At 40.4% G+C, this 25,000-nt stretch overlaps 1 protein-coding gene across 2 annotated transcripts in view; it reads right to left on the reverse strand.

Annotated features, from left to right (window-relative positions):
* The window catches only part of atrn (attractin), a 177,925-nt gene that overhangs the window by 119,898 nt on the left and 33,027 nt on the right, over nucleotides 1-25,000 (reverse strand). For both annotated transcript variants that reach the window (XM_054741989.2, XM_054741990.2), the window contains exons 2-5: nucleotides 20,786-20,869; nucleotides 2,642-2,755; nucleotides 2,185-2,313; nucleotides 273-469 (exon numbers count right to left, since the gene is read on the reverse strand). In XM_054741989.2, coding sequence (XP_054597964.2) covers nucleotides 273-469; nucleotides 2,185-2,313; nucleotides 2,642-2,755; nucleotides 20,786-20,869 — 524 coding nt within the window. The remainder of the gene's footprint in view (nucleotides 1-272; nucleotides 470-2,184; nucleotides 2,314-2,641; nucleotides 2,756-20,785; nucleotides 20,870-25,000) is intronic.

Genomic DNA, 25,000 nt, shown 5'->3' on the forward strand with positions numbered 1-25,000 from the left:
CTGAAGGAGTTCTGCTGTGATGCGGGGTTGCTAAAGCTAACGGTTAGCTTCTACTAGCCGAGACGTGCTCTGCTCTCTCCTGGAAGCTGAATCAACATAAAGTTAATCTCACAGGACCTCACCTGGATGGCACCAGTGCCTCTTTTCTGAGAAAGCCCATCTCCCTTCAGATGCCTGAGAACGTCTACTGCTGCATCATCCTAAGTAACGGGTTCTAGTCTGTTGTGGGAACAGCTCTGGCTCAGACAGAAAACAGCTACAGGAAGGGTCACCTTGCCAACCAGCTTTACAAATGCAGGTCTTCCCCTGGCAGTGGCCTCTATCGGGGTAACCACAGTCGGCCAGGCAGTACGGGATGTCACAGGCTTCGCCCTTCCAGTTGGCGTCACACTCACAGTAAACCAAAGAAGAGGAGTTCCCCACGCGGCACTCGCCTCGGTCAGAGCAGTTGTTGGGGCATGTGTTCACCCTTCAAAGGAGACGAGAGGAAAACAGTCGACATTATACTTCGTATTACTTGTAATCAAGCTGACAATTATAAAGATAAAAATATGCATTGATTTCACGCATCAGAAAAACATTAACAATATAAGTGGCTTTGTATTATGTCAGTCCTAAAACTGGCTATCAACCAGCGAGCTAACGGCCCATTAGCTCACTACGGACGACTCCTCTAAATCTACCGCAGACGTAACATTTGTTTTTACTAAACTGCTTCAAAGGTGGGAGGTTGTTTAACACATGTACTGACACTTAGAACATTAGTAATACTACAAAGTACCAAAGCAAGCCATTCTTACAATTAAAAGGAAAATTTAACATTTAAATGAGTAGCTGCTTGATGACAGATTTAAGGTGAAATTTAATGCTTTATCTCTAAATAGATGAATTACTATATTGCACCATCTACACCGCTGCATTGCTCTGAAAGGGGTGACTTTTGTAGATGATTGCATCATTTATAATCGTTTTTATGTTGAAGAAATAAACCACATTGGCCATTTTTGCGACTAGCAGCGTTTTACTTTGCATGAAAGAGGGTGAAATGTCTACTTTCTGTGTTTGATAATGCAACAACATGACTCTTATATGTACAAGACGTGGATGATGCATTTAAATGATGCAGCTGGATAAAGAAGGAAAGCTGCATTTGAGTTTAACATTTAAAAACGCTCTGATGTTAGTAGAACACCAGAGAGCTCAGCTGCAACTAAGAAAATAAATGTTATCTGCAGAGGAAGAAACTGCAATGAGATGATTTCACTATTCAGAGAGAAAAATGGTTCTTTTATGTTTTTGTGCTGCTCTGAACCCCCGGACCGGAGGCCCCGGAGCCCCAGGGGCCCTTTCATCCACCGCGGTCTCTAGTGGAAATATTCTAACTCATCCTCCTAAAACAATGCACGCATGTAGGGACAGATCCAGTAAACAAACATCTCATCAGATAAAGATAAATAAAGTAAAACTTGGTTCATTTGGTTTTGATTATTTAAATTATAAATATTAGCATTAAGTAGCTAAAATGAAATTTATTCCCTTATTCCAGTTATATTGAATTTCCTATTCATTTCCATTGTCTGCTTCCACTTTATGAGCCGTGACTGATGCTACGACCATTTTTATTTATATATAATAAATGAATAAACTTTGTTTGTCAAGTGTTTATACTTAAAAAATACAGTTTACCGTATTTTGCAGACTATAAGTTGCACTTTTTTTCATAGTCTGGCTGGTATATACCAAATTATGTATACCGCGCTGCTGCGGGCCGGCTCTGGACCAGGAATGAGCTCCCCTGCCCCGCCATCACCTGCTGGAGACCGTTGTGCGCTGCTGCGGGCCGGCTCCAGTCCAGGTTTCAGCTCCTCTGCCCCACTGGGAGGGTGTGAAACACCGCCATCACCTGCCTGTGGTGGGGTGCTGAGCCCTGATTGTTTATTCTGTTATTGTTACCGGTACTCGTCTTGCAATGTGAAATGCTTGGTCTCAGATTTTGTAAGAAAAATAATAAAATTTCCCCCCAAAATGCAACCTAATAGTCCAGTGCGACTCATATATGTTTTTTTCTTCTTCGTTATGCATTTTATGGCTGGTGCGACTTGTACTCCAGAAAATACGGTACTGCTCTTCAGATGTAGTGCCTGACTCTTGTTTGTTAGCTTATCGTTAGCGTTAGCCTCCTACCTGTAGGAGATGTTGAAGCCGGTCAGGTTGTAGGCAGCGTCGCTGAAGAAGTGCAGCAGGGCGAAGCCGGACTGAGACACCACCTCAGGAACCGTTTCGTTCCCATACTGCTCAGGGACTATCAGACCGCTGCCATGGCAACAGAAAAGAGACATCTTAGCTCACAATGTTCTCGGACCAGTCGTGTATTTGGACTCATTTTCTAGTCTTTGATCTAAATATGGATTGCTATTTAAACCTTTAACTTAAGGACGTTAATTTATTCTCTTTAAAAAAGGAGAACTGAAAGCGGGCGTTGGCATCATCTTTAAGAAAAACCACAGAAAAGTTAAAAGAAACCCAAATAAACAATCAGAAGATGACTGGTGAGAACACTCTAAAGTCCCAGACCTGTAACCTGAAAGGCTGCCATGTTGTCTGGAGGAATCCAGGTGAGTGCGATCCAAAGGACATGTACCTGAAAGCAGCCAGCAGAGGAGCATAGATGGAGTCACCGTCGTACACGTACAGGTGGTCCCAGCTGCACTCGGTGGCAAAGTGGTTAAACCGTAACCGTAGAACAGTGTTGGGTCTGCAAACACAAACACATACACACACCTTAATAATGTGTGTGTAAACAGCAACTACAGTGCAGGAAAAGAAAGCTGAGAACAAAACAACAGGTGACGACACAAGCCCCCACAATGCGGCTCTAAAATTGGTCCCAACCCGGAAGTACCAAAATTTGCAGTTCCACCCTCATCCACTAGGGGCTGGTGTCAGAAACGAGCAAATCCTCATTGACTCCCATGTTAAAAATGCCAATTTCACAGCAGTGTTAATTTTGTTGACAAAATATTTTCAGCTTTTTTTCGTCACGAAAATATATTTACAGACGAAAATTAAACAAAATTTCAAAATAAAAGCTTGGAAAAAGACAAAGACGATAATTAAATTGATTGAAACTTTTAGTCAACAAATGAAAGACGAGACGAAAATCCACGATGACGCTCCTCTACATGGCGCTCTATGGTGCGGTGCGCCTATTGTGGTGTTGTGAGACGCGAACGTAGTAGAAGACAAGGGGCGTGGCGTGCCGTGAACGTGTGGGACGTGAGCGAAGACAGACCCCGAATAGTATGAAGTGGCAGGTATGTGCGGTATGCTAAACATAGCTCACTGAATATATCGACGGCATAAGAAGAAGAAGTAGAGGAAAATGTTAACTGCTGGGTGAAAAAGAAGAGAAGATGTGTGGAGTCATTTTTCTTATGATAACATTGCTACCAAAACTACATGCCGAGAGTGTGAACTGTCGTTCCGAGGAAAGAACACAACGAATCTGAAGAGGCATCTACAAAATGGCCATTAAGCCATTTTCTCCGAGGTAAATCCACTTAAATGTACACGTGACGACCCGAAAAGTAATATACAGGCAAATAAAACTGTATCAACTCATGTTGGGATAAAAATTAGGAAGTACCGTATTTTCACGACTATAACGTGTGTTATTAGGGAAATAGCGGGCGAGCAGTGTTGACGCATGATTGCGCCGTGAGCGGTTCTGGTACTTTTGGGTCGCAGCCGCTCGCTGCACGTGCGCTCTAAACCAGGACTAGACCAGTAAAGTGAAGCATGCTGCTGGCTGTTTATAATTTTCACAATGTCTGGTTTGCACTGATATGATCCGAGTCCCGAGCCCGCACAGATGTTTTACCGGTACGTTTAATAACCCGGTGCACCGTTTGCATGTGTTAAAGATCCCTCAGATGACAAGTTTTCCCCACTTGTAGCAGCTGCTTGCTTTCTGAATCCTACTGTGTGTCAGACCCTCCTCAATGTGGCTGATGATAACATTCAGGAGCTGCTCAAGCAGGCAGAAGGGTATGTTGTTCGGTGCTCTCAGACACAGGAGAACCACTCTGATCTGGAGGAACTGAATGGACCTGAACCGGCACCACCCGCCGCCGCCTCCTCTTCCTCCTCCTCCAGACAACCAGTCTTCAGGTTTCTCTCCAAATTCGGAGCAAAGCCTAAACCAAAGTCTTCCAAGTGTAGTGTTAGACAGCAGATAAGCCAGTATAAGGAAGAGCTCTCACAGTCCATCACTTGTGTAACGGGAATGGAGTTCTGGCTTGGAAAATGTGACACATTTTATCCCAGCCTGAAACCATTAGCATTAGACATATCGGCAATGCCAGCTTCTCAATCTTTTGCAGACAGAGTGTTCAGTATCACAGGTGACCTCACTAGAGGGAAATGCAAACGAGCAAAGGTCACACTAGAATCAAGTGCTTTTCTCAAAATGAATCGCAGCAAATAAATATTCACACTGTTTGGTTGAGCCTGTGTTGTAACAAGTGAATATCTACAGACTCAGGTTTAACATGTTTAAATTTGCTGTTCTTGTCAATTCTTGTTGTGCAATTGCTAAAAAGAGCACCTTTGTAATTTCCAGTGTGCTTTTTGTTTTTTATTAAACACGTAAGTGTTAAACATGTGAAGTGTTTTTTTATTCAAATATTCTATGTTCTTAGCTGTGTGTGCTATATCTGATCAGTGGTGGTTAAGTTTGGACCCTGTGTATTAAATTACACTAGTTTTTCCGTGCTCTATACAAAAGTAGGAAATTACCTCAATAGAAAAAATATATGCATTTTGTTGACTAAAATTGCTTATTTTCATCGACTAAAATTACTTGTTATTTTCGTCGACTAAAATGGGACTAAAACTAAAATAAATCTAATGACTAAAATTGGACTAAGACTAAAATTAATTTTTAGCCAAAAGACTAAAATTAAATTAAAATTTCCTGTCAAAATTAACACTGTTTCACAGCAGAAATAAACATGTTTACAGCCTGGTACCAAAACATGTTTTTTGTCTAAATGATCTAGTTTACACTCATGACAACTCTGAGGGGGGTGAATTTTTTTCTCACTCTTCTGTTTAAGTGTATTAAATTCCTAAAATTCTGTATAATTAATGAGCATCAGACACATGTGACCGCCGCCTCAGACCCACATGACCACAGAGCTAGCTCCGTGGAAAGGCCTCAGTAGAGCCTCGGTCTGGCCTGGGAACTGCTCCGGGATTTAGAGTCTCTGTGCTTGTGAATTCTGTTTTGGATATTTTTTGTGCAATTGTTGGACAAAATGACTTGCTGTGGCATTAACTGCACTAATAGAGCGTCCAAGGAGTCTCGTCTCCACTTCATTTTTTTCGGTAAGTAAAATTATATTTATGTATTTTAGGCAGCGGCGTCACCAGCCGATTTTGACGGAGCTTCAGCCCTGAATGTTTTCAGTCGAGCCCCGAATGTTTATTCATAATTTTTTCACTCATCAGCCACAGGCTCGCTCATCTAACCCTAAGCTGGGCTTGCTACTACCGTGGTGACTCACCCCCTCCCCTCTCCTATCTTGCCTGCTCTTATATGTAAATGCCGATGCTCTGAATGGACACGAGCGTGTGCGACGTGCTCTGCGTGCGATATTGAGTGAGGCGGCAACCACTGGAATGCGTACACCCAAGTAAAAGGATGTTGTGAAATTATGGAAATGTTGTGTTTTGCGCCACCTTAATGTAAATGTTTGGTGTCTTGTGACTGTGTTTTGCCAGCTCTTTGTTCTGAGATCAGTTGGAGTGGAATAAACCTTGTGATAAGTAGCATTAGCAGTAATCAATGGATCATAGAAAACATTTTAAAAAACAGTCGAAACTCCAGTTTTTTCAGGAGAAAGCCCACTGGTAAGAATATATCTTTGAGAAGTGCAAATGAAATTATTCAGAAAGGAAAATGCTGACTTCGTTTTCATTGTTTTCTTTAGCTGTTGTGTTGCTAGCTAACTAGCCATCCCTAGTAGACAGTAGCATGTGGACGAAATTTAGAACATATGAAGAAACCCACATCACCCCGCTTCTCCTCCAGCTTCACTGGCTGCCAGTCAACTTCAGGGTTCATTTCAAGATCCTGGTTCTGGTCTATAGGGCCCTACATGGACAAGCACCATCTTACATTGGTGATCTTCTTAGTGCCTACACCCCCAGCAGGTCCCTGAGGTCCAGTGGTTGTGCAGCACCAGGCTAAAGGTCAAAGGTGACAGATCATTTGCTGCTGTGGACCCCAGACTCTGGACCTCTCTCCCCCTGAGCCTGAGATCAGTGGACTCGGTGGTCTCCTTTAAAAAGCAGCTGAAGACTCACTTGTTCAAGCTGGCTTTTGTATGACCTTCCCTTACGAAAAAGAAGTACACTGAAGTATACTTGAAGTATACTAAAAATGAATACAGTATACTTCCAAGTTTACTTTCAATGTACTTATTAGAAGTATAGATATCCAAGAACATTTTTTAAATACTACTAAGTATACTTTAATACATACTTACATTAAAGTTTACTTACATTTAGACTATACTTGTACTTGACTCTATCAGAAGTATATTTCACCAAGTAATGTATAAGTATACTTAATATATATATATACTTCTATAATATAATATATATCTAAGTATATATATATATAATATATATATATACTTATATATAATATATAAGTATATATATATATATATATATATATATATACTTATATATATATAAATATACTTATATATATATATAAGTATATATATATATATATAAGTATATATATATATATATATACTTATATATATATAAGTATATATATATGTATATATATACTTATATATATATATAAGTATATATATATATAAGTATATATATATATGTATATATATACTTATATATATATAAGTATATATATATATATATATATATATATATATATATATATATATTTGGAACTTTTTATTTTTGAATTAGAACAACATTTACATGGAGATGCATTTGAGTTTCTTCTTCCCTTCTCCAGGGCAGTGTTTCCCTGAACAAAGTTCGAATTTCCTTGTGGCCATAAGATCTATCCAACTTAACCAAGTCACCAATCAGTACATATAGTTCTGACAAGCTTTCTCTGTATTCATCTTATCTGCTCTCTACTACATTCTACATTTTACTTTGATCTAGCTAAATAACTCACCCAAAAGACAAAAAAAATAAATAAATAAAAATAAAAATTAATAATAATAATTTTCACATGAGAGTACTATCTTTCTGACATTTGTTTTATTGGTTCCCAAATTTTTTCAAATTTCCCTAGTCCCAGTCATAGTCTTGCATTAATTTGTTCCATTTTGTAGACCTGTCTAACCCTTCTCTCCACTGTGCCACCCTTGGGGGTTCTGTGTCCAGCCATAAAACTGCAATACACTTCTTGGCAGTCATAAGCAGAATTCTGATTACGTATGTCTCCATTATGTGTGTATGATTTTTGGTACAGCATTCCCAGTACAAACCATTTTAACTTAAATTGTAATTTCACCTTCAAGGTTCTTTCAACTTCTCCCTAACACCTTCCCAGAATGGTATGAATTTAGGGCAGAACAAAAGTATATGTGAAAAGTCTCCCACTAGCCCGCATTTTCTCCAACATAAATTTGAAACATTACTATTTAGACATGATGAGTGGAGTTTTAAAGCATGCATCTTCACCTTCCATTCAAATTCCCTCCAAGACGGACTATTAGTTTATGGCCTGCTTCAAGTGTTTCCTCCCATTCCTCATCTGTTATCATTATGTTCACTTCCAGTTCCCATTTTTCTTTAATATCTATATTCTTAACAATCAAATCCTGTTATAAAGCTTTATATATTTTGAAATCAGTCCTTTTTGACATGTCCTTTCTGTTTAACATAATCACTTCCTCCATATTAAGTTTATCCTTGCTTGAAACTTTGCCTTATTTTGAAATAACTAATCTGTCTGTCTGTCCTAAATAACATATTAAGCATGAAATTACGAATTATTGTGAAATTACACGCACAGGAAGTGCTTTTATTTTGTAGCATTTGCTCAGTCAGCTCTCGAAGCTTCTCAGCAGACCGAGAGGAGCGAGGGTCAGAGGAGCATTAACCGTCGGAGGTCGCGCTTCTGTTCTGCATCTGCACTTGACAGTCACTGATTCTGCACCACTGAGCTAAATATAAGTAGCCGCCATAAAAGTTGCTTAAATGTTTTAAATGTTTTTAAGACGGACATGGTGAGTAATGTTGGCCACGTAGCAAGCTAATATGCTAAGTCATTGCATGAGTTAGCTGTGTTATTAACTTTGTGTGTGACTAAAGTCCGTTTATTTAATGAAATGAGCAGCGCTATCTCATTATTAAAGGTTAGCATTACTTTAGATACTTTTTTATTAGACTTCTAGAGACTTATTCCCTCCATTTTTGTCCCCTCCATCATAATTTTTTAAACGTGACATTCTGAGAAAAAAATAAAAGCGGGAGCTCAGCGCCACCAAGTCAAACTTAAACGTCCACAAATTAAAAGTAAATTAGCAGTGATCTCTTGTACAGCAATGACAAAATCAGTCTGTGTTGTAAACTATTTCCCCGTAGCACCCGTGCGATAGCTTTGCAAGCAGCCTGCTTTTTTTAACCGTAGAAGAGGATTGTGACCGCAAGAGATGAAGCGGTGCTGTATCTCGATGCTATGTTCCCTCCTTCCCTCCATTTTTGTCCCCTCCATAGTTTTTTAAATAGTGCTCAGTTGCACATATCTTGAACCGTAGAACGCTGTTTCTATTAATTTCACAGTATTTTAGTGTTGTAATTTTGTCCTTACTGTACACTGTTACTCCAGATTCTTAAATGTTATGTTTTTAGCTTTGTGTGGATAAGTCAAATTACACTTGAATCTCCTCACACACACACACACACACACACACACACACACACACACACACACACACACACACACACACACACACACACACACACACACACACACACACACACACACACACAATTTAGATGATTAATGATTTAGCTTCATATATATAGTGGAGGACTGCCTAAATTTTGCAGACTAACACAGATCTACCTTGTGATTCACAATGTTTTCTGTACTGATTATGCTTCCTGGTGTAGATGTGTAAATGTAGAGCGTCTGCGTTCCTATGAGCTGTCAGCCACACCGGGAAGCATGTCTATGAATCTGCAGTCAGACTTCAATGATCCAACCCCACTCTCTGCACACAAGATTGATGGCATGCTGCTGTTGACCCCCAAGAGGTTCATACAAGTGAGATCACTGGTGAGTAATTCTCACAATCTGCATTTTTGATGGCACATCCTAAAAAACATGACTATATATGTATGTATGTATATATGTATACAGATTTGTCTTTTAAAACTGGTGAATATACAATTTACAGGTAATGCCTTTATGCTATGAGTATTAGAGCCACGGATGGAAAAAAAAATAGAATTCTGAGAAAATAAGTCATAAATCTGAGTTTAATCTCAGAGTTCTGACTGGTACCTAAAACAAAAAAAGGGAAATTGGGGAAGATTATGAGGGGGGGGGATCAGAATTCTGACTTAAATCTTAAAATTCAGGCTTTTTTTTTTGTTTGTTTGTTTTAATTTTTTTTAACAAAAACAATTCCTAAATAGTTTTTTGTTTGTTTGGTTTTAGGTTCATGAAAAAAGTCAGAATTCTGACTTTAATCCCAGAATTTTGAAATTATCTGACTTTTTTTTTCTCACTTCTTTTCTTTTTCTTCAGTGACTCTAATACTCTTAGGCAATAAGGCAGTATTAGGGCCACTGAAGGAAACAATTGAATACTGAGATAAATGTCAGAATTCTGACTTTATTTATTTTCAGATTTTTTTCTTCTTCAGTGGCCCTAATACCCCTCCGTATTATGTAATGTTAAACACTTCAAATTAACTTTTGAATTCAGCAGTTTATCATTGGATTTAGATGCAGATATCACTGTCTTGGAAAAATGGTCAGAGCAATTTGGCATTAAGTTTGATTAGTAAACTTGACAGTATTTACACTCTTAATCTTCTTAGGAATTACATGATGTCCACACAAGGCGTACCACTGTTCTCCATGCCCTTCCTGTCTATCTACGTGAGGAAACCTCTGGGTTTTTGAGGACATGTGTGGTAAGTCCCAGTATTGTAAATTTGAACAAATCATTCTATTTATTTATGCATAAAGACAACACAAGGACAACGCACATGAACATTTTGGAAAAAGTGCCATTGTTTCAACTACAAACCTTTGGCAAGATGTTTAAGCCTGCCACACACGAGAGCAATCAGCTGAGCAAACGGCCTCGAAAGACTGTTTGCTCAGCAGATTGCTCGCCATGTGCGCCTGATTTTCACCGAGTTTTCCGCCTCACGAGACGCTGAGGTGAATATCTGACCAGTTAGATATTTTCTGCCTCACAGGGGTAAAAACTCGCTGTGTGTGCACTACTGAGCTGCTGGCTGAGCTGAAATATTCTAGTGGCCAATCAAAGCACTTTTTCCGCTCACATGACCCCAAGATGTATTCAGATGCAGCGCCTTACCCTGTCTGCGTGTCTGAAAAATAAACAAAACGGTACCTTGCGGATCGATGGGCCCACTGTTTCCATTACCCTTTCGGAAGGATTCTGGGTCTTCCAGGTGCATCTCTTGGAGTAAATTGGCATAAACTCCTTGCCTTGTCCATCTTTCCAGCTACTGTACCCATATTTTCCTAACCTTGAAATGCCGGTGGCGGCGATGTTTCAACAAAAAAGGATAGGCATTTCCTCCGTTTCCAGCTCTGTCTCTGTGTTGTTTCTTTTCTGACATGCAGACAGGGGGCTGCCATCTTGGGGTCATGTGAGCGGAGAACGTGCTTTGGTTGGCCACTAGAATATTTCAGCTCAACCAGCAGCTCGGTAATGCGCACACGGCGAGTTTTTACCCCTGTGAGGCGGAAAATATCTTAACTGGTCAGATATTCACCTCAGTGTCTCGTGAGGCGGAAAACTCTTGTGAAAATCAGGCGCACATGGCGAGCAATCTGCTGAGCAAGCGGTCATTCGAGACCGTTTGCTCAGCAGATGGCCCTCATGTGTGGCAGGCTTTAAGGCACTGAGAAAAATCAACAATCACTGCAAAGAATTCAAGCAGCTTTCATTAGCATAACACTGGCACACACGGAAGCCATCTCACTTTATTCGTAAATGAGAGCACAAAGCAACAGAATGAACGGGAGTAGGGCTGGGCGATATGGCCTAAAATCAATATCACCATATATTGAAGATCTCACCTGGATAACGATAAGTAGACGATAACTACAGGAATGCGTAGCAACAATATTTGTCCACTAGATGGGGCTGTCTCGTGTATTACAATGACTAAAATTTTACATGACTCAAGATGCTACAGCTTCTTAAAGGGACATAAATGTGGCCAACTTACACATCTTTTCATTTTTTTATTATCAAATTTATTGACATGGGAAAAATTATCTGGATGAGAGACAAGAACTTGGATAACGATAAAACTTTGACATGTTGCCCAGCCCTAAACAGGAGTCTTATCAGACAGCATTTATTGTTATTTACATGAAAATCTACTGAAATAAAAATGGCCACAGTCAGAGTTTCAGTTCAAATGTGATTAGTGTATGATCTCCCTTTCATTTTTGTAAGGATGATACCAATGAGCCGGACCTCCGGGATGCAGCAGTTGTCCTCCTGACAACCATCACTGATGATGCCGAGAGTCCAGTTACGTACGACCCAGTGAGAATCTGTTATCCTAGAGGGTGATGTGATTGTCAACCTCTCCAGGCTTCCTGATGCCTTCCTGGTAATGTTCGGCCTCATCTATGCCTTACACCTAGATTATCCGAAGGGACTGACCAACACATTTGAGTTCATGCAGAAAATCTTACTTGGTCTTGATGAGTCTAAACTATCACCCAAGCTGCAGAGTCAAAAATGACCTGATGCTACATGTTAACTCAAAATCTGAAAGAGTGGTGGATTCAGATGGCTCACTCTGTTAGAGCATTGTCTACATCCACAATGTAATTTACTATTTGTCTGCTCTGTAATTGTTGATGTTAAAGTAACACACCACCATTTGGGCAAATATGTTCATTTTCCACTTCTCCTTGAGTTAACCCTCCCACTGTCCTAATGGGTAGGACCCCGCGAGGAAAGTTGACCATTGAGCAGGGTTGATGGTTCATCCTTTGGGTCCATGTGGCAGGGGTGAGCAGTGAGCACCACCTCCCCCCTGCCACGTGGATCTCAAGGGATAAACCATCAACCCTGCTCAATGGTCAACTTTCCTCGCGGGGTCACCCATAAAGACAGTGGGAGGAACAGTTGAGTTTTACCTTTTCTCTGTTCGTCCAGCCGTTCTGAGTCTGGCAACTCCATTTGTGGCTTTAGTTTAGCGTGAATAATTGAATCGGATTAGCCCATTAGCATCTAATGCTAATAGGCTAATCCGATTCAATACTCAACTGGTTTTATGCCAAATGGCATAAAGTACTCACTGACTTACTTGATAGTGGTTAGTGTAATTCATATTTTGTTAATGTTGAATTGATGTGCATCCTGATGTTGCTTTAAACCACCTACTCAAAGAAAGACTACACACTGCTGTTGGCCAGTTTTCAAAAGTGTGCATTTGTAATTGTTTCTTTCAAATTTTGTTTTATTTTCTGTTTGAGTTGGCTTATCGGTAACTTTAATTTGATCATAATTTGAAAATATATTTAATATAAACTCCAAATATTTAAGTTTATTTATGGTCTGATATACTCAAATATCTGAGTCTATAAACTCAGAAAATATGAGGCAACTGATTGCCTTACATTTTTTGAGTTCTGCCTACTTATTCGGGTTTACAGTGTATGAACTGTAAAGATTTTGTGGTGTCAGAGTTCACCTAACAGTTCAAGTGTTCATTTTTGTGCTTTGTGTGTTCACAGGGCATGCTCAGTTGAAGTTTCCATCTCTGCGTGTTCAAGATGTAAGAAAAATAACACGAAAGAAATGCAACAATGAAAACTTCAAAAAGGCATCAACAACCAAGCAAGTGGATCCATAAAACGGACTGATTTTTTTAAAGGCATTTTAAAAAGTCTTTCAAAATGGACAGAATTAACGCGTTAAACATGTTCAGAACAGTTTGCGTTCTCATCTTTGATTAATCCTGGTAAACAGGTCTGTTTTTGTTCTGTTCTAATTCTCTCTGTTTAATAAATTTAAACAAAATGACTTAGCTATTTTATTAAATTTTTTTTTCTCTGCATAAAGACGAAGTATCAGTAAATAGTGGAAATTAAATGTAATGGTAGTAAGCAAATAGCAGATGTTAAATGTTACTTGCAGTATGTGTTTATAGAAAAAATAGAGATACTTAAATGTACTAAAAGAATATTAAGTCAAGTTTACTGTAAAGTGTACTTTCAAAACTAAGTATACTCAATTATATAAGAAGTACACTACAAGTAAACATATATTATTACTTTAAGTATAATTTTAAGTATACATTCAAAGAGAAAAGTATACTCAATTATTTCAGAAGTACACTACAAGTAAACTTATAATGCTTCTTAAAGTTTATTTTTAAGTATACTTTCAAGGGAAAAAGTTTACTCAATTTTATTAGAAGTAAACTTATACTGTTACTTTTAAGTATACTTTCAATGAGAAAAGTATACTCAACTATATCAGGAGTACACTACAAGTAAACTTATATTGTTACTTTTAAGTATACTTCCAAGGAGAAAAGTATACTCAATTATATCAGAAGTACAATACAAGTAAACTTATAAGTATACTTCCAAGGAGAAAAGTATACTCAATTATATCAGAAGTACACTACAAGTAAACTTATAAGTATACTTCCAAGGAGAAAAGTATACTCAATTATATCAGAAGTACACTACAAGTAAACTTATATTGTTACTTTTAAATATACTTCCAAGGAGAAAAGTATACTCAATTATATCAGAAGTACACTACAAGTAAACTTATAAGTATACTTTCAAGGAGAAAAGTATACTCAACTATATCAGGAGTACACTACAAGTAAACGTATATTGTTACTTTTAAGTATACTTCCAAGGAGAAAAGTATACTCAATTATATCAGAAGTACACTACAAGTAAACTTATAAGTATACTTTCAAGGAGAAAAGTATACTCAACTATATCAGGAGTACACTACAAGTAAACTTATATTGTTACTTTTAAGTATACTTCTGAGGAGAAAAGTATACTCAATTATATCAGAAGTACACTACAAGTAAACTTATAAGTATACTTTCAAGGAGAAAAGTATACTCAATTATATCTGAAGTACACTCCAAGTACACTTGTGAGGTTACTTTAAGTATACTTTCAAAGAGAAAAGCATACTCAATTATATCAGAAGTACACTACAAATAAACTTAAATTATTACTTTGAAGTATACTTGTAGTATACTTCAAGTATACTTTTAGTGGCCCAATTTAGTCCCAAGGAGTATACTTCTAAGTAAACTTTAAGAACAAGTATGCAAATAAACTTCTGTACACTTAAGTATACTTGAAATTAGATACTTAAAGTATACTTCTTTTTCGTAAGGGTTCTTCACCTCTCTCTCTTTATTCTGCTCTCACCACCTATTCCACCTTCCTCAGGATCCACTGATTTCCCTCTTTCCTATTCACTCTCTCTCTTTCTTAACATTTTTTCTTTTAAATCGCAATTGCTTATTTTTGCTCATTTAAAATATATTTTTAAACATTTTCTAAATGCTTTCTTATATTTTTACATTTTTCTATTTTTTGTTTTTGCGAAGCGCCTCATGATTTTTATCTTGAGAGGCGCTATAGAAATGATATTTTCTTCTTCTTCTTCTTCGTCTTCTACTTCTCCCCGCAGCTCGGCGCATCTCTGTCTGATCGCGACGCCTGTCTGCTGTGCGGCTGCCGGCTTGTGGAGCTCTCGGAGACCTCTGTGTTCCACCCGGTTTTACCCAGCGGTCAGCCCGGCGTGTCTCTGACTCAGAAGCTCTGGTGTTGTGCACAGTTAACTCCGGTTGTAGCTAGGTTTCTACCTCCGTTAGCTTAGCTCCCACCTCTGCATTAGCTTTGGGTTAGCTTCAGGTTAGCTTGTAGCTAGTTCGACCGGATGTCGTCAGTCGATCCCAGCCTTACAGCCCCACCCTCAGCTCCTCCTCTCTTCCCTTTTATGGAATTGTCTGGGCTTGACGGAACCTGTGACACGGTCAAAATGGCGGTGGAGGCCACCTCCCATTTTAGCACAAAAACGTGTTATTGGAGCCTATGGACACCCATTGTCCATATATGTATGTCGATGGTTAAACCGGCCACCCCAACGACACTAAGGCTTCAGTTGTTTTTATTTTTATAAATGTCTTTTAACATTAACATTACAACAGCTGACATCAGGCTGTTAAAAATGTATAAAATGAGCAGGAAATAAAAGATCAATCAGTAGAAGAGTTTAAACGTGAACAAAAAGAAAACGACGTAAGAGGTGGTGCAAGGTGTACATCAAAGCCACAAAACAGGAAACTGAGAACAGTCGGAGCTAAAATCAGGAAATGCACTAAAAACAAACCTAATGAGGTGGAACTGGTGTCACAATACGAATAAACTAAACTACCGGGAACCATTTAGTTTCTGAACCAGAAGCATCCAGACATTTCATGATCACTGACTAAAACTGAAAATTCAACCAAAAATAAACCAACAAATATGCTGTGTACTTCTGTAGTATACCAGTTCTGCATATTACAGAAGTACACCTCTTTACTGCATGCACCTCCTCACTATCCAGTTCCACCTGTCATGTTTCTTCACATCACCCTATAAATAACCATTAATGAGTATTTTAAAACGGATTCAGATTTTTGTTAGTCTGCATCACGATGCATCAATCATCGATTATTGATACTTTGTTACTGCCACATTTCCTGTGTTTTAACCCTCAAAGGCAGCAAATATCACCACTTTTCAACCAAAAAGCATAAAATTCTCCAAATCTGTGTCAGATCTAAATCTGGTTAACATCACAAAATGAACTCATTCAAAGCAGGAGGGGGAGCACAAAGGTCCGTTATGTGCATCTAAGAGAAGGACGAGTGGAGCAGGAAACGTGGTGAATGGTCACATTCTTCTCTGAGAACGTGGAATCATTCAGGCGATGTAGCGGCTCCTTTCTCCTCTCAGCGCTAACAGGCTGCTGAATGATGGCTGCTTCCATCACACAAAAACACTTGTGACCCGTCATCAGTGGCGGTTCTACATGGAATTACTCCCCGGGCGAGGCCCCCTTTGAGCGCCCCCACCACCACACCACCCCACCTGCACAAACACACGCATGTTTTCTACAAACAGGCATGTTTTATTAGAACGACTATTGAACATTCATTTTTCTAAGTTGCACATATTTACATTAATTACTATGAAGTTGTCAGAATGTAAAGCAATATACATTATATACTGTATCAAAATATATAGAATCAAATATACAAAAACAAACAACTAAATATTAAGAATATATGAACATAACATAATAAATATTAGGGCCCGACCGATATATCGGCCGGCCGATATAGGGGTCATTAACACTATCGGCTATTGGCCAAAAAGACGGCCGATATGGCCGATATAGCGCTACCTATCCAGCAGATGGCGCCAGCTTTATGAACTCATGTTGTGTGGCTCCATTCCTCGGGGTGGGGGGTGGAGCCACTGTCACAGCACACATGCAGCGGGGCAGCAGAAGCAATTCTGTCAAGCAGAGATGACGGTGATGAGGAAGTAGGAGGTAAGTCTTCAGTTTTAAGCATATTTGTTGTGTCAGTGGTAAGTTGAACGGTAAAATAAGCAACGACAAAAGTATGTTTCCCCTCAACATGCTTCCTAAGTTTATCGTGTGCCTCGTGGCCTCGTATTGAAAAGTTAACCTGAAAAAATAAAATAAAGCTGCCGCAGCATTACGCTCTATGCAGGGCTCAGCTGCTTCCCCTTTAGTCATGCAGGGCAGTAAGTAAGTAACATTGGCCTTTTTCTGGTAGACATTCTGGAATATTCTCAGACAATTTCCTCCGCTCTTCTTCAGCAGTCTTTTCAAACTCATGCGGTTCGCCCGCGGCTCTCGAAAAAAATAGTGCAGACGCCGAAACGATCGCTGCACTGCGCGGGGGGAGCGCCGGCGCGCAGCGCTTCGGCGGCCCATGTGGCCTATAGAATAGGATAACAAGGGCGACGAATGAAGGCGGTCCCCGTTTCGCGGCGCTTCGGTGGCACATGACCGTTGTCGCAGCAGAGGACGGGCGAGGGGGGGTTGGCAACAAAGCAATGAAACGCTGTGCTGGGAGTCCCCCCTCCTCCCCCTAGCTGGGAGAGGAGTAGGGGCGGTAATACGAGAAAATAAACATTCCTCTCTACAATAGAATAAATCTATTGTATTTTTCAGCCTTACATTTTACATAAGGCTTATACATCGCCACATACTAGTCATTTAACGTATCTTATTTTTATTTTCCTAATACTGTCGGCTTTGGAGAGGATAAAAACACAAAAGTGTAAAACTCCAGACTCAGAAAACAAAAAACTTGAATGTTAGATTTATACTGACTGAGTTTGTGTGTTCTGTTTTTTTTTGAGATTGCAAAATAAATCTTATTTGCATTACTTGGAAACCCTAGTGAGTTATTGAGACAGTTCTTTGGTGTGTAATATAGAAATAAGTTAGCATCAAAAAGGCAGAGAATGAAGGGTTTAATCTTAAGAACATTTGTACTTATTTCTTTTTTGTGAGGGAGATATATCGGCCATTATATCGGCTATCGGCCTTTGTTAAAAGTTTTATATCGGTATCAAAAAAATCATATCGGTCGGGCCCTAATAAATATTCTAAATAGCAAAAATGTTTCACACATAACAAACTAAAGATAATCACTATAGCACTGCACTTAGAACAGAAAACACAAACTAAAATTAAAACCTAACCTTGATGCAACATCATCAATAATGTCATCATATGAAATCTGCTCCCCTACTGAGTGATTGATACTAATCAGAGCCAGGTGAGTGAGCCGCCCCTGAAACATAGGTGACCTCAGGTATGACTTGATCAAGTTTTGAAAAGCTCCTCTCAGCTTGAGCCACAGTGACTGGCAGAGCAGTCCAAAAGTTGGGGTAGATCTCCAATAGATCTTTATCATGATCCATAATATTTTAGAATTGCCTCTGAAATTGTAATTTAAACTGACATAAAATAACTGTAGACTACCAAAAATGCCAACTTTTACAGAACAAATCATGTAAAAAATAATCAGTGCAGCCATCTGCAATAAATAAACAGGATAGTTAGTGGTGACTGGGGAGTTTTCTTCTGCTTGTAGAGTTGTTTTATTTATTATTATGTGAACATGATCAACATGTGTTTGTTGTTGTTCAGGCAGGCCACAGGCTGCAGCGAGCATTTAACAAATCCTAGTTTGAATCAGTAAAAAATTATTCAAGGAATTTTTTCGAACCATTTGAATATTGGTTTCAATATTTCAGCCCTATTAGCTCTGTTAGCAATTAGCTGATCAAATTTAACCGTTAAAATCCCAGTTAACTGGTTCAAAAAATGTAAAACATGCATCATGAGAGCGTACATACCTTTATCTTTCTCCTCTTTTTTTCTTTTTTTTCCTGAATGGGGCACCTGGTGGTTTTAGCCTTTTTATGTTCATCTCTTCTGTTTGGCTCTTGACTCAATAAGTTTTCTTTAGTCAGGACTAAACTATTTGACCTTGATGGGGGGGGGGGGGGGTGACCACAAAACCGTTTTGTTTTTCCTTTTTTTATTCGGCCATTTCACACAATTCAGAAAAACCTGAAAGAATGATAGTCCTGTGTTTATGATATTATGAATGAAATGTGTGTTAAATGGAAGAACATCAAGATGTGATTGACTTTAGCCATGTTAATACAGTTGATTCAGCCCCTACCCGCTCAGTTCATTCGGGAAGACCCAGAGGTGAATTCTCTCGCCGCACCCCTCCCCTGCCTCTGTTCATACACGCACGGTGCACGTGAACCCTCTCAGTCAGCAGGAGCACCTGCAGCTGCAGGGGGCGCCAACCTGCTGTTTCCAATCCAGACACTGTCATATGACAGACAGAATAGAAAACCTCGGTGCGGCGCAGATTTCTTTCATTTTTATTTTTTTACTCAGGCTTGGTGTCATGAAAAAATGCTGCCCCGAGCAACTGCCCTGTCTGCCCGTGCCTAAAACCGCTACTGCCCGTCATCAAAAGAAGGAACTGGTCGGGGAGCCCTCACAAAGACAGCATCATGCCTTTGAGCAAGGCAGCATGCACTCTAGTCAACAGAGCCTGCTATTAGATCACAGCCCTTCAAGCCTTTTCAACACACATCAGTCCAGTGTGTGTGTGTGTGTGTGTGTGTGTGTGTGTGTGTGTGTGTGTGTGTGTGTGTGTGTGTGTGTGTGTCTGTGTGTGTGTGTGTCTGTGTGTGTGTGTGTGTGTGTGTGTGTGTGTGTGTGTGTGTGTGTGTGTGTGTTCTTGTACATACTACATACTGAGGACCATTTTCCACACATTGCGAGGACATTTTTTGGGTCCTCACTTTTTTAGAAGCTTACCAGCTGGTTTTAGAGGTACGGTGTGAATTAAGTTTTAGTTAAGGTTAGGGATAGATCAGTATTGGTTATGGTTATAGTATGGGTTAGGCCTAGTGGAATCACAAAATTGAATGGAAGTCAATGGAGGGTCTTCACTATGATAGAAAGACAGGTGTGTGTGTGCATGTGTGTGCGTGCGTGTGTGTGTGCGCGCGCGTGCGTGTGTGTGTGCCTGATCCGACCCAAACTCATTGGTCCACTGTGCACAGCCAATAGCTGATGATTGGTTAGGGAAGATGTCACTCAAAAGTTTGAAGCTAACATTTGGATGCTAGCCGGGATTATGAGAGACACATCTGAGGGACAGAGTGAATGTTTTCAGCGGCCTATTATGTTGGATTGGGAATGTGAGACTTGTTGTGGACTAGCTATTTTATTGGAGTACTTTTATTAGACTTGATGTGAGACGACCGTTCATGTTGGAGACAGCGCATGAACATGAAACGTGTTACAAAAAGTGGCTGAATTCACGTGGAAGTTTGCAATGCCCCATCCATCAGGCATTGGCATAAAAATATCAGGTGCCCCTTTTTGAAGGACATAGAATTTGGACTCATATATTTGGACATCTCTCCTCTGATTGGCTAACAGCAACGTGACTCTACCACCAACTCGGTTTGCTTTGCAATGTTGATATTTTACCTCCACAAATAACTCAAGCCAGGAGTTCTGCTTTGTAGTGGAATTGCTAATGCTAATGGTTAGCTTCTGCTAGCTGACACATTCTCTGCGGTTTCCTGGAAGAAAAAACTACAACAACCTTCCCCATCATGAGCCAAGATGGGTGAGTCCATGAATGTTAAGTGACAGTGTGACGTAGATCTGTCAGGATTTTCAAGTCCTCGAGTTTCACCGTCTATGTTCTAGCAGAAGCTAATGCAGGAGATAGGTGTAGGAGACCATTTTCATGTTCAGCCTGCATGAAAAACTCAGAGTGACTGATTATGATCAGAAATAATAATAAAAAATGTTTTTTTCAGTGAAGTTGACCTTTAATAAATAAACTGAACTGCACATTATACTTACTGTCCTTCTATGAGCCAGGTGCACTTGGTCTTGTATTTGTAGTTTCCAGGGCCATCAGTCAAATACCCAGATGGTCCTGTGAGTCTGTCAGAAAGTAAGAAAAATACAGAACTTTACAAATAAAGATTTACATTTGAATCTCTCTCTCTCTCTCGCTCACACACACACACACACACACACACAGTTGTGCAAGAGTCATCACCAAGTCAGGGAGGGTTTAGGTAAACAATAATTTCAGCCGCTTCCCTCAGGTCAGAGTACAGCGAGCAGCAAAGTAGGTGAAAATAGAAAAACCTAGTCCAGAAACTTGTTCAGCCGATGTGTGACTGACACACACACACACACACACACACGCACACACACACACACGCACACACACACACACACACACACACACACACTTTCATCCAACATCTGCAGCCAGGAATTGACAGAATTACAGACGTTCTGAAATAAATGATTTTTTTTGTTTTATTTTCTCCTTTACTTTGATTTTCTGAAGGAATTGTTCACAACCTTTAAAACTAGCCTCTTCCAAATCTTACTCAATATTGTGTTTTATGTATCCAGGCAACAAGCCATTGTTTATAAAAATTCCCCTCACTGCTGCCAGATCCAGGTGATAGTCCCAGACAGCTGTTTGGGTCCAAAGGAGAAGGCGTAGTTAAGCTAGACACAACTGTGTCAGAATGCTCTTCTGCACATCAGAAACTCCTGAGTCAGCTGTCTGATGATCCCACTGACATCTCAGAGGGACGTAGCTTTATGTATATGAGGTAAAATGGCGTTTAGGCATCAAGGCTAAGCAGCTAGCCCAAAAATAGCTACTCTAGATGTGTTCCAACAAAAACCTGACCAGAACCTTTAGATCGGAGAACATTTTCACAGTTCCACAAAGAAGAAAAGGACCAAGACAAGAGGCTTTTGGATGTACCATAATACATCAAACAGAAATAATTGACTGACTTGGAGCAGCACTGAAGTTAAAACATGTAAACCATTATTTATCGAGAGGATAAGGTGCTTGAGATTAAGAAATCTCTCTTTAGAGGAAGAATTCTACTTTGTTTATGTTGTTTCGATGCAATGTGGGTATTTGGCAGCAGTTAAACTGTCTTTTAATCTGGGAATAAAAGATTGTTGTACAGTTTTATAACAATCATCTAATTTAATTACCATCAACAGACACAAAAGACAGAAATCGCAGACATCTTCAGGCATAAACTGATACCTGCAAACTGCTTAAAGCCAAACAAAAGAATGAACTTAATTCCCTCCAGCTAAATATGGATGACGGTGAGACTCTTCGGGTCTCTCCACACAGCACACACACCCATAAAAACCTGCCTATGAATGCAGAAGTCAGACTTTGACCCTTTAGGACCACAAGGCTATAAAAACCAAATAAACGCCATCCTTAGTGTTGGAGCAGCAGAGTTCAGCAGCATCAGTCACTGTTTGGTTAAACTCGTCTGTTTGATGTTTCTTGAGGGGAAAGCGGGGGTGGGGGGTGTATGGAGCCTATATAAGCTCTTAAATTTGAACATGTATAAAGCTTAATTTAAACTTCTCCATCAGCTCCACGAGGGAGACACGCATGGACGGAGACATTTTGCTACCATGCATCTGCATCTCCTGGGAAGTGTTGCAAAGCAATTCCACATCAGGACAACAACTGAGGGCGAAGCGCTGTTCTGTGGTATCTTGTCATATATCCGGTCCGTAATAGGGAGCCTAGGTCCCGCCCATCTACTACCGGACCATGGGTCCCTGGAAGAATGAAAAAATTAATGCCAGTCAATGGGGTTATTTTCTGATTCCGCTTGCTTTGTGCCATGGATTTCACATATGATGTCCGAGAATTTTAAAGACACATTTTGATACCAAGAACGCACTTATTTTCGAACAGGGGGAAATGCTATTTTAGGTTTTGTGTGAAAATAAATCCAGGACTACAAATCCGCTTCACGAAAGTGACGTCACCGAACCAGACATGGAGAAAACTGAAGGAAAAAGGCTGTAAGTTCAGCAAACTTCCCACAGAAGGAAAGAGCCACCATAAATCTGGTCATTTGGTAAGCAGCAGCTACGTTAGTGGAGAGGAGATTATGTGGTGATGTCACATATGCGACGTGCCGATTTCTGGTGTGTAGTCATGTTACTTACGACATTTTACAAGCTAATAAATCTCAAAGTGCGTGAAAGGCGTGGTCGAAACACCCATCATTACTTTTCATTTAAATTGCAGTGCAACATATGTGTGATCCAGGGCGTAAGGCAAAGCGGATTAGAAAATAGCTTTTTTAGCTCCATTGATTTGCATTCTTTTTTTCGTTCTTACGGAGACCCATGAGCCGACCAGAAGGGGAGGAGACTTAGGCTCCCAACGGTGTGTTGATAGTGTTTTTTTCTATTTAGAGACACACAGACTAATTTGTCATTCATCCTCCTCTACCTCTTAATGCACTCGCCACCTCTAAACCCAAGAATAGAATGCCTGCTGTGCATTTTTTCACTCCTCCAGTCACGGGGGAATAAAATGTTCATTTTTTTGAGTTTTTCCACGAGATATTCTTCAAGCTTCTCCGTGTCTGCCGCAAGACATCATCAGCTCTCTTTATGTTTTTGAGGGCGCAATGGCGGCGCTGTAGACAACAGCAGCGTCCTGACCAATCAAAAGCTTGCGGTCTCTGTCTCGGCAGACGGATGTTTAGAAAAGAGAGCTCGACTCCGTCTGTTGCAAGTCTGTCAGAGAGCCCTCGAAAGGACGGATAAAGGCATTGCGTGCGTCCATCCTGACGCAGGCTTCTCAGACGCACGCAAAGCCTTTATCTGTCCTTGCGAGCCTGCTGGAGAGCCCTCGCAAAGATAGACCACAAATAAAAAGTCTCCTGAATAAAACACAATAGTAAATGCACTATCTTGGACCAGATACATGCCAGGATGCCACGGAACAGTGCTACGCCCTCTGTTGTCCTGGGGCAAATTGTCTCCAACCATGCGTGCGTGGTTCTCTCTGGTAGAGATGATCGAGATGTATAAATTGGGCTTCAGACTTAACATGTAAGATTTACCTTGACGGTTAACTAGTGAAGACAGACTACTGTGAGAGGAGACAGTAGGAAGCTGTGTGCTGCATGTTAGTGTCTCCAAAAGCAACACTGTTCAAGGCCACCTAGGTTTACCAATTTAAGGGCACCACGGACTTCTTTGATGTGTTTTGCCGCGCCCGTGTGTTCAAAGACATTTGCGTTACTGAGAAGGCTGTGTGAGCACTATTACTTTTCTTTGCTGATAGCTTACTCTGTTAGTCGGCTCTGGGGGGGGTTCCCAACTACAGGGGTATCACACTCCTGGGCCTCCCTAGTAATGTCTATTGAGGGGTTCTGGAGAGGAGGGTCCGTCGGATTGTTCAATCTTGAATCAAAGAGGGGCAATGTGGTGTATTGCTAGCAGTAACTCGCGCTTGCTCCCAGTGAGAGTTGGACTCCGCCAAGGCTGTCCGTTGTCAACGTTTAAATGGGAGGAGACCTAAAGAAAGACCCACGACATGATAGAGGGACTACTGGCATTTGCACACTAGCATCGGCTCCACTCCGCCTGGACCAGGTTTGGAGTGTTCTCATTTAGGTATTTTCCCGCGTGCAACCAAACATCTTTTCAGCCCTCTTCCCGAGGCGGTCTGCCTGGAGCCAAACTGGTCCAGCACACCCTCTGCTGACTGATTGGCTGGCTCAAACTGATGCCTACCATTAGAGGAGCCTCCGATTAGTGGATAGAATAAGCCCGCGGGGGCTTTCTGAACACGCTCACATGCACACACAGCTGTCTGACACAGAGAAACACGGTGCTATATCAGAGTCAGGGAGTAGGGCTGCAACAACGAATCGATAAATTCGATGAAAATCGATTACTAAAAGCGTTGGCAACGAATTGCGTCATCGATTCGTTGTGTTGCACAGCTCTTCCGAAAGCCCCCTCCCCTCCCGCTCGCCGTTGTAAGCAGACCGGAGAGCCGGCAGGTGTTTGGAAAGAGGAACATGGCAGAAGCAGCGAGACCCCAAAAAAGTAAAAACTTCTAAAAGTTTGGGAGCATTTTCAGTTAAATCAGGCGAAGACATTCGTTACCTGCAACGTTTGTAGGTCAGACTTAGCATGGCACGGGAGTGCTACAGTGATGATGCAGCGTCTGAAACGCAAGCATGTCAGAATCAT

Source organism: Nothobranchius furzeri, chromosome 18, assembly GCF_043380555.1.
Source record: "Nothobranchius furzeri strain GRZ-AD chromosome 18, NfurGRZ-RIMD1, whole genome shotgun sequence".
Classification (NCBI taxonomy): Eukaryota; Metazoa; Chordata; class Actinopteri; order Cyprinodontiformes; family Nothobranchiidae; genus Nothobranchius; species Nothobranchius furzeri.